This window comes from Convolutriloba macropyga, chromosome 2, assembly GCF_964194025.1.
Source record: "Convolutriloba macropyga chromosome 2, txConMacr16.3, whole genome shotgun sequence".
Taxonomy (NCBI): domain Eukaryota; kingdom Metazoa; phylum Xenacoelomorpha; order Acoela; family Convolutidae; genus Convolutriloba; species Convolutriloba macropyga.
In genome coordinates this window covers 63,511,680-63,525,765 of record NC_134469.1, presented here as the reverse complement: position 1 = coordinate 63,525,765, position 14,086 = coordinate 63,511,680, and the positions used below count along the sequence as shown (strand labels likewise).

The 14,086-nt window shown below is 35.6% G+C and overlaps 1 protein-coding gene across 1 annotated transcript in view; it reads left to right on the top strand.

The window, feature by feature from the left end:
* Positions 1–14,086, top strand: part of LOC142334596 (sodium/potassium/calcium exchanger 2-like) — a 72,318-nt gene that overhangs the window by 47,538 nt on the left and 10,694 nt on the right. Inside the window, exons 9-10 of the mRNA XM_075382759.1 lie at positions 8,918–8,986; positions 13,802–13,935. Of these exons, the coding sequence (XP_075238874.1) occupies positions 8,918–8,986; positions 13,802–13,935 (203 nt within the window). The remainder of the gene's footprint in view (positions 1–8,917; positions 8,987–13,801; positions 13,936–14,086) is intronic.

Below are 14,086 nucleotides of genomic sequence, written 5' to 3'. Positions count from 1 at the left end.
AAAATGACTTCTGAACTTACTTATGGAACTTTATTGAACTTATGAATGGAACACTAATGAAATTTTATGAACATTTACAAGTTAATAGCGTGCATCTAAGTAGTGCCAAACTTTTATGCCCTAATTTTTGATTTTTAGTCTCGAGTTCTTGATTTTGAATATCAATTTTTAAAAAAGTTCTTTTAGTGCTTTTTCCTTATAGACCGTATGTGTCATAAAATTGACAGTCCAATATAACCCAAAAAGTCTAGTGGTCTATTTATGGACTGGTGGTCGATCTGTCTATCATATTCCTTTAGTTTTTTCAATTCATGGAAGGCCACAAGCGTCTATTGCGGCTATTTTCCGGCAATCTGCCGGCTAGGTTTATAAATTCTATTTTTGAGCAGCTAAACATAACATGACCATTGCACAAAAGAGTTCATTTTTTATAAAAGTTCCAAACAATAAATAATGACTTAGGTAATGTCCACAAGTTCTTTCATGTCACACGTTGAAATGAGCAAAGTTTTTATTAATGCCAGAGCTCTCTTTCAGCTATGTAGTACCTAGTGTCAGATTCAGAGACACTGTAAAATGTTTTATAGCTTGTGAGCTGAAAGGAGCTTACTTGCTGCCTTCTTGTTTTTTTTCTTCAAGAGCTTTTTTATTTCATGTTTCATTCCATGTTTAGTGGGTTAATTATGTAAAAATGGTTGAATTGTGATCTGATGAGGCACGAGAAAATAATCAGGAAAATATCTTAACCCCTCACCTGGTGTGTTGGTATTTAAGCTCTATTGCAGCAGTCGACACGATCCAGCAATACAATCCAGGTGTTTGTAGACATCTGGTGTTAACTCCTGTCATATAAATATGCTTCATAGGTTATTGTGTTTGACTCTCTGAAGGGTGTTTGCCTTATTTTCTTTTCGCCAACCTCTCTCGATACATTATATACAGCCGAAACAGTCTTCATATCATTGTGTTATGTGAGTATTGATGTTTAGGGAAAACGATCTGTATATCAACTGCTCTGGCAATCCCTGTCGGAATTGCGGGTGCCGCCGCCGGAGTTGGAGAAAAGAACCGTAAGTTTATTTATTCCTACCCTGTGGCTCTCTTTCTATTCTTCGATAAATTGATGGTAATTGTCCCAATTATAGTACCTATCACCACTATATCTGATCGTCCTTATCCACCAAACCTTGAGGTTGTTTTGCAATCTAAAGCTCATTAGAGAACAACGCATCATCTCTAGAACATCTGAATTGTTAATATTTGACGACTAACATTCATTGATAGAACTTGATCAATTCCGAAATTATTTACAGAGTAGGAATATGTTGACATGATTAACTCAAATGATTGATAATTGTTACAACGATTGTTAGTATGAGATTGTTAGTATGAGAACTAAAAGTATCGTATGTCTTTCAAGGCAACCTATACGGTATGTGTTTACTATAGTCTATACCATAACTATAATACATGCATATTCTCTTCCTACCCCCGTACAACCCCCCCCCCTCTCCTCAGTACAGTACTTTGTCATGCATACTTTATGTATTGGCTTATGGATATTATTTTGACTAGTACTGTCATTGAATCGTCTCATTCTTTCGCTACCTGTGTCACATTTCATGGTCGCATGAAGATATTCCGCATTAATGATTAGTAAGTAATGATAATAAAAGATTAAACTGTTGTTTATGAAAAATGTATGTTGTAGGTTTCGGGAATTGAGAATTCATCGCACATTCGTCTTGAAAAGGAAAATTTAAATATTTACTCTCTTAAAATATCAGACATGCAACCATAATTCGTGATTTTATCGTTCTGCTTTTCTACTATATCGTAATTCTAGTACCACGTCTCTGATTGGTTTCCTCAGATTGCTGATTGGTTGATTGTTTGCTCAATTGATTGGTTGATTCGTGTAAATCATTCAGTGTATTTAGTCAGCAGCCTTATTGACAACTTTGCTGCTTTCACACGGCTGTGAATCATTTCTGTAGTACATCAGGATAACATATTGATAGCAATATCAAAAGCTAGCTGTTTAAAAATTATTTAGCGGCCTCATGCGTAGCATGAGCTCTCTCTAAGAGACTACTATTTGCAGCCATGATAATTTAACTGATTTGATGGTATATTTTTTATTGAGTTTTGGTTTTATTTTTGACTCAGTACTTTTTTGATTTTTTTTTGTTTTTATCTCTGCGAGATTAAGTTAATTTGAGCCAAACACCGTAGTTGATACTTGATCAATTTTACGCATTAGTGGCCAATTATGTAATACTCAGGTTGCAGCATTCTTGATTGTCTTTTCCTCCATTTTTTACAATTTCCCGCCAAATTTCTCAATGGGTAGCTTTTGCAATAATCTGAAAATTAACGGTTGAGGGACAAAATTTTTTTCCGAGAAGTACATATCGAGGAAAGTAAAGAGGAGCGAGTCATTAGGTCTCAGAGAAAGCTCAATAAAGCCTCCAATTAAAAGTTATCTATTTTTAAACCCCGTAAAATTTTTTATTCATTGATTTTTCATTGAACTTTCGGACTGCTTAATGCCACTACACTGTCAGAAATCCAAAACATTAGTTAGTGTAAAAATTGTAACACTCATTCGCACGGCAACATAGATTACTGTGGTACTTTTTTTCCTTGATTGTGTCAAAAAAGTATTGTCGATATGATTTAATTACTGAAAGTAAAATTTAGGGGTGAATGTTTCCGAAGAAGAGGATAGCAAACAGCCCGAAAACAGTGAAATGTGAAATTTTAGAAAACTGAAAGTACAAATTAAGTAATTTTCTCGGAAGCCGGATTGATCTAGTAGCGGAATTTTTGATGCCTAGCTGCTGGGTTTTGGTGTTTTTTTACCCTCCAAACTTAGTTATGAAACCCTCCAAATTTTTGAAGCCCTCCAAACTTGGTTATTTAAACATTTATTTGAAACTAAATTTACTAACTCTAGATTAGTACCTTCAGTGTACTTCTGACAATATTACTTAAGCAACTTGGCTGAATATTTAATAGCCACTAAGCGATAGCGGCTATTATTGGGGACATCGTGGTTTTTTTTAATTCGTCGTCGCCATCGATGATTCTTACTACCTGACTTCTTGGAATTGACTTTTTCAATGAATTCACTGAATTTTACTGCTTTGGAGTTAAAATTTGTGTACGTGACGTCATTTCTGCTTTTAGGTCAATTGCGTGATTTACTTCACTCAAAAAAATGACTTCTGAACTTACTTATCGAACTTTATTGAACTTAGGAATGGAACACTAATGAAATTTTATGAACATTTACAAGTTAATAGCGTGCATCTAAGTAGTGCCAAACTTTTATGCCCTAATTTTTGATTTTTAGTCTCGAGTTCTTGATTTTGAATATCAATTTTTAAAAAAGTTCTTTTAGTGCTTTTTCCTTATAGACCGTATGTGTCATAAAATTGACAGTCCAATATAACCCAAAAAGTCTAGTGGTCTATTTATGGACTGGTGGTCGATCTGTCTATCATATTCCTTTAGTTTTTTCAATTCATGGAAGGCCACAAGCGTCTATTGCGGCTATTTTCCGGCAATCTGCCGGCTATGTTTATAAATTCTATTTTTGAGCAGCTAAACATAACATGACCATTGCACAAAAGAGTTCATTTTTTATAAAAGTTCCAAACAATAAATAATGACTTAGGTAATGTCCACAAGTTCTTTCATGTCACACGTTGAAATGAGCAAAGTTTTTATCAATGCCAGAGCTCTCTTTCAGCTATGTAGTACCTAGTGTCAGATTCAGAGACACTGTAAAATGTTTTATAGCTTGTGAACTGAAAGGAGCTTACTTGCTGCTTTCTTGTTTTTTTCTTCAAGAGCTTTTTTATTTTAAATCTCTGTTCGCACGTTTTTTTGACTTTTTGTGTCATGAGATGTCATTGGTGTAGTGATTTTAGTAATGATGAGGTGGTAACGGGAGCCAAAGATTGAGTAGTTTGAAGGCGTGGGTTTCTCTCAAACTGGCTAAAGCGTCAAGCGAAAGGAAAAATTGATGTTTGAAGTATTATCGGTTTTCAGATAATTTTTTTAGCTGTTGCAATTTCCTTGTTTTTGTTATTTTTTACTATTTGTGCTTGAAGTTTTGTATGTTCTCCAATGGTAGATAGCTTTCCGTAATTGAAAAGCAAATTGTTTTTTATGAATGTAAAACTATTCAATTTTAAAAAAATTATTAGATGTTCATTTGCTGTCAATCAGTTTGTCGAAATTGTATTAGTCATGCGGTCTTTTTTATGCTTGTCCAATTTTTCGCTTGTCCGATTTTTGACTGACCCACTTGACTTTTTGGGATAAACAGGTAACGCTCAGAGGGCATTAACTTTTCATAGAGCCTTATGCCTAGCCAGTTTTTAAGAATGCGATTCCCAAAATGCTGTTCTGAGGCCGAAGTTTCATGGTTTTAAGAGAGTTCTTTATCTTGGAGAGTTTGACGTCACCCAATTCCACCCTCCTCCACTTTTGGCAGTTTGGACCTCATTCTCGTCCGTCCCTCCCAACCCCCCCCCCCTCCCCACCTCCAATCAGCTGGCCTACCCTCCCAATGATTGCATTTCTGAGCCACAGCTGGGTACTACCGAAGCCAACTGCTCGCCGGTCGTTTGAGAGCAATTCGACCAACGTTAGTCGGTTGTTTTTTAGTTTCGCTGGTATTTGTTGCTCATCTTCCCTTTTAACTTCATCTAGTTGATTGAAAGGCTCATCTGGTCTCTTAATTGATCTTTTTTTTCATTTTATGGATATTGGAGTTCTTTAATTTGAAACTATTTTTTTTATTTTTCCTTTTTTTTATCAATTTTGTTTTGTTACTTGTTTTTTCTTGACAATTCTCGTCGGGTTTTGGAGAAGGTATTAGCGTTTACTTTTTGTAGCTATTGGATTTTATTACTTACACACCACTTGTTTTTAAAAATTATCAGTAAATTTTTTTGACAATTTTTTGTTTTTGTTGTCAGTTAATCCAATGAGTTATACGTGAAGTTTCCAAGGAGTTATAAGTAAGTTATTGGGTATTTCTGGATACTATCAGTTTTAATTTATTTTGACATCCCATGTCTTTGAAAAAGTTTAATGAATTGTGGAATCTTGTCAACGTTTGTTATAGTCTTTGTCATTTTTGTCCCTTAATAGTATTAATATAAAGCTGTGTATTCTCAGGACGATTACTCTGAGGCTTTTTCTGCATGCTATTATTGATTTTCACCAAATTGATGCAGCTTTTTTTTGCTGTAGAACAAAGTGTATAGCAATTTTATTAATCCATGTGGTTTTTTTTTGCAATTTTCCAAATTATGCGGCTGATTTTTTCATAGCGACTTTTTGTCTGATGTATTTTTTGGTCGTTTTTGTCCTCAAGAACGGTATAAACACGTAAAAGCCCGGAGAGCATTAAATCGGAGCCTAACGGACCACTAGTCTCTAAGTATGCGAATCACCGAAACTGACCAGTCTTGTCTTGTCAGAAACGGGCTGTCTTGTTATAGCTGCGAAGCTGTAAGCTGAGCGTAGCTATATTGCGGTGCTCTTGGTTTTTTTTTGTTTCGTCGTCTGACGCTCTTTTTTCGTTTTACATTTGTTCACACAGCAAAGCTGAAAAAGTCAAATATTCTGAATGACTTCTTCCTCTCACTAACAGCATTTGCGCGCGTGACGTCATTTCTCACTCGCTTTAGCGGAGGTTTTCAGGTTATCTGCGTGATTACATTTTGATCATACGTGACTTACCTCACTCAATAAAATGACTTCTGCACTTTAAAACTTGAGTTTAATTTGAATTTGTTTCAGGTCAAAGGAACTCATATGTGCAGTAAAGGTCCCTAATAAGAGGCTTCTGTGGAATGAATGTAACAAGCTTTATTAATTAATCGCTGAAAGTTTTTTAGCCTAGTTTTTTGAGCGGAGTCGATTTTTTTTCAATTTAGATCTGTATCTGTTTCTATCTCTATTATATGGCACGCAGGTCTATTCTTTCGCAGCTATTCCGGCAATCTGCTGGCTATGTTCTTTAATTATTTATTCAAATAAAAATTGGATGCTTTTGGATTTTTATAAAAAGTTTTTGTACTTTTTCGAACGCATGTTCTTGACGTAACTTTTATGATTCTTTTTTTCAAATATTCGTGTTCAAAAGATCTTTTTTGCTATTATGAATAGGGCTTGTCTTGTCTGTTCAATGATAATCTTTACAACTCGTTTGTTTTTAAGCGAATGATTTTTCTCCTTAACACGGCAAAGTTTTCTGCATCTTATTAATTGCTCACTCGCAAAATTTGATGAAATTTTTGTAGCCGTGTGTGTATCTTGTTTATGAAAAATTATTGCTAGACCGTTATTGTGATTTTGTTCTAGAACCTTCTTCATTTTCTTGAGTGGCTTTTTTCACACTTCTGTTTCTGTTTTTGTTTGTTTCTGTTTTTGAGTGATCTAAATTGCTCTCTTTCTGCATCTAGTTGATTGAAAGGCTCATCTGGTCTCTTAATTGATCTTTTTTTCATTTTATGGATATTGGAGTTCTTTAATTTGAAACTATTTTTTTATTTTTCCTTTTTTTTATCAATTTTGTTTTGTTACTTGTTTTTTCTTGACAATTCTCGTCGGGTTTTGGAGAAGGTATTAGCGTTTACTTTTTGTAGCTATTGGATTTTATTACTTACACACCACTTGTTTTTAAAAATTATCGGTAAATTTTTTTGACAATTTTTTGTTTTTGTTGTCAGTTAATCCAATGAGTTATACGTGAAGTTTCCAAGGAGTTATAAGTAAGTTATTGGGTATTTCTGGATACTATCAGTTTTAATTTAATTTTGACATCCCATGTCTTTGAAAAAGTTTAATGAATTGTGGAATCTTGTCAACGTTTGTTATAGTCTTTGTCATTTTTGTCCCTTAATAGTATTAATATAAAGCTGTGTATTCTCAGGACGATTACTCTGAGGCTTTTTCTGCATGTTATTATTGATTTTCACCAAATTGATGCAGCTTTTTTTTGCTGTAGAACAAAGTGTATAGCAATTTTATTAATCCATGTGGTTTTTTTTTGCAATTTTCCAAATTATGCGGCTGATTTTTTCATAGCGACTTTTTGTCTGATGTATTTTTTGGTCGTTTTTGTCCTCAAGAACGGTATAAACACGTAAAAGCCCGGAGAGCATTAAATCGGAGCCTAACGGACCACTAGTCTCTAAGTATGCGAATCACCGAAACTGACCAGTCTTGTCTTGTCAGAAACGGGCTGTCTTGTTATAGCTGCGAAGCTGTAAGCTGAGCGTAGCTATATTGCGGTGCTCTTGGTTGTTTTTGTTTCGTCGTCTGACGCTCTTTTTTCGTTTTACATTTGTTCACACAGCAAAGCTGAAAAAGTCAAATATTCTGAATGACTTCTTCCTCTCACTAACAGCATTTGCGCGCGTGACGTCATTTCTCACTCGCTTTAGCGGAGGTTTTTAGGTTATCTGCGTGATTACATTTTGATCATACGTGACTTAACTCACTCAATAAAATGACTTCTGCACTTTAAAACTTGAGTTTAATTTGAATTTGTTTCAGGTCAAAGGAACTCATATGTGCAGTAAAGGCCCCTAATAAGAGGCTTCTGTGGAATGAATGTAACAAGCTTTATTAATTAATCGCTGAAAGTTTTTTAGCCTAGTTTTTTGAGCGGAGTCGATTTTTTTTCAATTTAGATCTGTATCTGTTTCTATCTCTATTATATGGCACGCAGGTCTATTCTTTCGCAGCTATTCCGGCAATCTGCTGGCTATGTTCTTTAATTATTTATTCAAATAAAAATTGGATGCTTTTGGATTTTTATAAAAAGTTTTTGTACTTTTTCGAACGCATGTTCTTGACGTAACTTTTATGATTCTTTTTTTCAAATATTCGTGTTCAAAAGATCTTTTTTGCTATTATGAATAGGGCTTGTCTTGTCTGTTCAATGATAATCTTTACAACTCGTTTGTTTTTAAGCGAATGATTTTTCTCCTTAACACGGCAAAGTTTTCTGCATCTTATTAATTGCTCACTCGCAAAATTTGATGAAATTTTTGTAGCCGTGTGTGTATCTTGTTTATGAAAAATTATCGCTAGACCGTTATTGTGATTTTGTTCTAGAACCTTCTTCATTTTCTTGAGTGGCTTTTTTCACACTTCTGTTTCTGTTTTTGTTTGTTTCTGTTTTTGAGTGATCTAAATTGCTCTCTTTCTGAAATAATGTAGTTGCTTATATGAAAGCTATTATGAGCGAAAGAGAATCGAAGCCATTGTAGCTATGCGATCAGGATGTCAGAAAGACATCGTAGCGGTCCCGATTTGGAACATCTGTTTGGTCGCTTTTTTGCACCCATAAAACATTTCTGAGCTAGGCCCCCTATAATTTGAATCGCCCGCCTGTCGTTGAGAGCTATTCATCCGACTTTATTCGGCTTCTGTTCAAATCTCCTCACTGAATGCATTTCCACAAGTGGTTATTTATTTTGTTAGAAATTAACGGTATGCTAGTCGCGAGCAGTGTTACTACTGTTTTTCTTGCTTCGAATTTTGCGGAGTTCTTCAATATTTCGACATAGCGTCGAATATTATCATCAATTGGATGAAGTTGCTTGCGATGGAGATTGATTATCTTATGATAGTTTGATTTTCATTGGTGGCTAATTTTCTGTTGAGGGTTCTTCCGTGGAAAATTGTTATTCCAATCCAGAAAGCCTAATAATTGCACATATCTTCCGTAGTAGAGCTTCTATTAGCTATTTTGTTTCTTGAGTTTTCGAGGCAAATTCTTGACTGTTACACGTGTGGTTGTGGGCTTCCTTCCTTCGTGTAGCATATCTTACTCTAATAGCTCTTGCCTATCGTATATATGATAGATTGTGTAATTTTTAAGGTAGCCAGACCTTCGAGGGCACACCGAACGATAATCACTATTTTGAAAAACTCAAAGTCATCATTAATCGTAAGTAGAGACCAACTGTTGTTGTCTACCTTGTTGGGCTGGGGGTGACTGGGTCTGAAATTAAATCAAACATTAAGACAATCATGTTCTTTGATTTTCTGCAAGCCCAGTATTGGCAAATGTGGGCACCAGGTTCCATTGGTGGTCACATCTATTTTTGCGCCCAGCTTAAATTGAACGATAGTTAACACCGAGTTACACCAAGGAATATAGAGTTAAGTAATTATTTTAGAATGTGAAGTTGACATCTATCGAAGATTATCATGCACTAGTTTTGCTCGGAGAAGTCGGATTAAAGTATATATTTGGTCGAGTGAACAGATGGAACTGCTTGGTGGAAAAAGGGTTTCCCATTGTCGCTGTCACATTCTTGGTGTCGTGGCTAAAGTTCTGGAGCTGGGCTGTGTAGCAATTATCATAGATTGGTTTTTATCTTAGCAGATATTGAACTGGACTGAATATTAGGGTGATAAATGAAGTGTGCTGCATAATGATGTTCATTTTATTTGCTTGTTTTCTTCACTCTGTCAATCATTACCCACATGTAATGCTCTGTGTGACACAAATGAGATAATGGCAATATTGTGTAAATATTCGTATTAATGAGATCATCGAAAGAGAATACTAGCAGCCTCTAATTCACTAACTATAGCTGCTAGAAAGATGTTCGCAATTAACAACTGTTACTGTTTTCAGCCTTAGTCCGTAAGTGCACAAATTGAATGACCATTTCGATATGACTATTATTACTATCATTCTTACTATTGATTATCAATCATCTATTGAGACAGCTGTACTTTGGGCACTTCAATACACTACTTCATCATGTCTGTGTATTATATCTGAGCCAAAATTCATAAAATAGATCGGACATTGTTTCGTTCATGACTCCGTTCTCGTGGACTCTGATTCCACAGACGCACTCATTGAGACCAGCTACAGTTAAATACTTGAGATATGTCTTGAAATGCCCTCTTACTGGGCAGTTGGAAGTTAGCCAAAGAACCGGCACGCCAGACTGGCCGTCGAAGCGCGCCCCTTTTGGGTGATATAGGCTTTTAACGTAAGCATTTAATTATGATACGAAGTTTATCACCTGTTCCTGAATGGAAGTCGGTCTCAATGTGCGCGTTATAAAATTTGATGGGGAGTTTGGTGTATAATTAGGGTTGACTTGTTTGAAGAGCAATTCAGTGTGTAGATTACAATATTGCCTCCTTGTGACTGATCATTTGATGTATAGAAATAGGAAATGGCCACTGTCAAATAATAGACTATCAACTTTACAAAGTCACACCCTTTTGTGTTTTGGGCTCTTTGAATTGCGTGTTAGTAAGATGTTCAAAAGTCCGTTAAATTTTGCAGCTTAATTTAAAAGGCGTGTGAAAATGCAAAAACTCGATATTTCGTGGAAACAGGTTGTCTGACTTTAACTTTAATAGCCTGCAACAGGCAGTAACAAAATATTTTTTCAGTAACTTTTTAATTGAAACTATGAACATTGCAACTTGGACGAAAAAATGCACTCTCTGGACGCGTCTGGCCTCAAGTTTTAGAGCTGACCGCTATTAGATAAAATTTAATTCAGTTTAAGTTCAAAATACCAACAAGATAGAGCGCGGTTTTAAAAAAAACGGGAAAACAACGAGAAACAAGTGTTACATGTATCTCGTTGTGAAGTACTGTTTGAAGCAATTGTATAGGCGCGTGTCTTGTGAAAATTTTTTCTTGATAGTTTTCTGGATCTTTTGTGCCCCCACCCCAGCTTAGTGGGTGCATATTATTTGCACCCCCAGACGCACGTGCCATGCTTTTACATAATGATTTACTATGTAATGGCACGTGCTCTGTAACTGGGGGGAGCATAACGTACTGGGGGGCACAAACGGAAAAATCTTAAGTGACTTTCACGCTTGACTTGCAGGCGATTGTAATCGAGGATATTAATTGTACGTTAGAAAAGCCGGAATAGCTTGGTAGTCAAGGACGAAGCAGGGCTTTCGGAGACTGCTGGATTGGACGGCATCCTCCCCGAAAAAAGTCCAACGTTTCCACAAATATAAATTTCCTAGATTAGGGCAAAAATTTTAGACCTATCGATTGCACTTGCACTGGTATTCAAATCATTTGAAAATTTAATAAACTGTTTCGTTTTTTTTAGAAAACTCCTTGTTTAAAATGAAGGTCTTGTTTTTTTTTCACGCCGGGTTTTTTTTGGATCGCATTTCATCAATCCGCCTGAAATTTGAAAGCCACTTCCGAACGGTCCTGATTTTGTCCCAGGTCGGGGTTTCGTACAATTTTTAAAACATGGTGATTTGCTATACTTATACCTTGTCGTCTTTTAAACAGTTTTATCAAAATTTTAGTTTTGTATCTCACCTATCTATTTTTTTGCTAGCACTTTGTTTGTCAATCAAGTATGTTTAGCAGCTATTATTAGGTTTGTACATTATGTTGAAATGCAATAATTTTTCATTCACTTGTACTGGTTTTTATGAATCTTTGAAGTGCATATGACAATTTTCAAAAGTGCCATGGTTTTCTAAAAAAATGTTTCATTTATTTTGATGATACCAGAGTTGGTTTCTGGCTAGCGTGATTACATTTACAACAGATTTTTCTTTTTTGTTGCATGCGAGTAAAATATTGAATTTTCTGTCGGGTTAATGATTTTTTTAATTGCTCTCAAACAAAACAATTATTGTGAACGTCCTTTTTATTCAAAATTTTGTACTATATTCTTTTGGTTTCTCTAGAGACTTTTTCACTTCTTGATTTTGCGTGACCTAATGCCATTGTAGGCGTTTAGGAGATAAAACGAGCCTATTAGCTGAGTGTAAGTACTTCAATCTAGGACGCAGGAGGTCCTGCGTTCGAATCACTCTATGTTCGGCTTCGGACCCATGAAGACACGTTTTTTTTTCTACAGTGACCTCCTGTCCAGTAAATTGCCCCTCCTGTCGTTTTTTCAAAGCGACGTTTTTTAAATTTATCTGTCTGCATCGGTACCCTCAACTTTTGGTCCCTGTTATCAGATTTGATTGATAAATGTGGCTGCAATTGTCTTGTTCTGTTGGTTTAAGGTTAGGCATTCTATGGAAAGTTTTTTAAAACTTTTTTTGAATAGAATTTTGAGTTTTTGTTGGTCGAATTACTCGAAGGCTCATCCTAAAATATGGTATAAACAGGTAAAGTCTGGACTGCTTTGATTCGCTGAGTTTCTCTTAGCTCTTAACTATTCTCTAGGTATACAATTCACCGAGGCTGCTGATAAAACACAAAATCATGATGTTAAAGTCCGTTTTTGCTATTGGACTCCCCTTACTCCGTCCATGCCCCCAATGTACCTCCCCTTAAGTAAGTCCCCCTAAGCTCATGCTGGCTCCTACCGACGCCAACAGCTCGCCATCGTTTAGTGATGTTTGTGTAATTGATCACTGTTTTTACACCGGAGAACGAAACTTGACCACTGCAATGTGTTCGGACTTGTTTTAAAATATGCTGATATCTCAGTCTTTAAGTTTCAGTCTTTAAAAGGCAATTTGCAAAACCTCAAATGTCATCCGTTATTTCCCAAATTTTCCAGATTATTGCGATATTCAGCAATCTATGAAATTAATACTCTAATTTGATCAATCGCCTTTAATAGAAGGATAGAAGGAGTACGGTCATCTTTATGAGGACCTTCTTTTTGAAAGACATGAACAACAGAATGTTTTTGTTTCAAAGTTTGTAAGCTTAAAATGCTAAGCAGAGGTCAAAACTTTATCTGAATGTGTTTTAGATGCATAAGAAAATATGGATATTGGAAGGCCTTCACTTTCTGAAAGGCTCCTAAGACAGAACATTTTTGTATCAAATCTTTTTTAAACACGACCGAGTTAAGTTTTAAAGTATGTAAGTTCAAAATGAGTTCCTGGAAATTTAGGAATAAAAAATTTTGGTTCATGTTCGTGAGCCTTCTATCTTATCATTAATTGTGCTAAAAATTGGATGTTGTGTAAGACTGATTAAGTAGGGATGGCTAGATGCTTACTGGTGATTGGTGGCTGTTAAGATTCGATTCTGAAAGTATTAAATGGGGTACTTTAAGCTATAGACTGTGGCTGGCTTATACTTTTTAATGAATTGTTTGAATGAAAGTAATGTGTAAATTTAAATTAAGCCCCTTTCACTCATTTTGTGTATTCTTATTTAGTAGAATAATTTCATTTTTAGTTCTGATTCTTAGAAAGAGCTCTTCTCTGTCTGAAAATCCATCCGTTTCCTTTCATCTTGAATAGAGTATGTTTAGCTACTTCTTATTTCTTAACGGATGCGTCAAAAGTTTCAGAATATGCTTGACTGGCGATGATAAACACGTATGGCTTTGTTACGGAATCTGTTCATTTTGGGCTTTAATCAATAATTCTCAATGATATTGCTTCTTCTTTCATAACCAAATGTTATCAAACTCCGCAAGGAACCGTTGCCGTAAGAAAATTGAAGAATGAATATGAATTGGTTTCGAAGTGTTTTAAATTCAGTTTTAAATATTTCCTATTAGCAATTGTTGTTAGCCGCTAAAATACACGACTTGCCTGGGACTGTTAGAAAGGGAAAGATAGGGGAGGGTGGGCTGATGTTTCATTGGTGTTGTTGTTTGAGCTGGACATATAAACATCAGTAACAGCAGCCCACTCCTCCCCTTTTTGACTCTTCGGTGTTAAATCTTGAGTGTCTGGACGTGCGTGTTAACCTGTTCTGTTATCACGTGTGATTCTTCATGCAAATATGATGGTTATACTAATAGTGTTGTGTATTGTGGTTTAGAGATGAATGGATCTTCTGGGCCTAACAATGGGGCAGTAGCCCCCCAGACCATCATGGAGAACGGGGAAAGCGAGATGATGGAAGAAAAGAAAGGGGGAGGGGAACAGATGGATGACGAGGAGGATGAAGATGACGTATGTGAATATTTAACCGAATCATGCATTATTATTGTAATGCTTTTTGTTTAGCTATTATGAAGTTTTCATTCAATATTACAATTTTTCTGGTAGCTTATAACTTCATTTTGATTTCTGCAAGCCTTGTTTTTGTGTGTAATTTTATGCA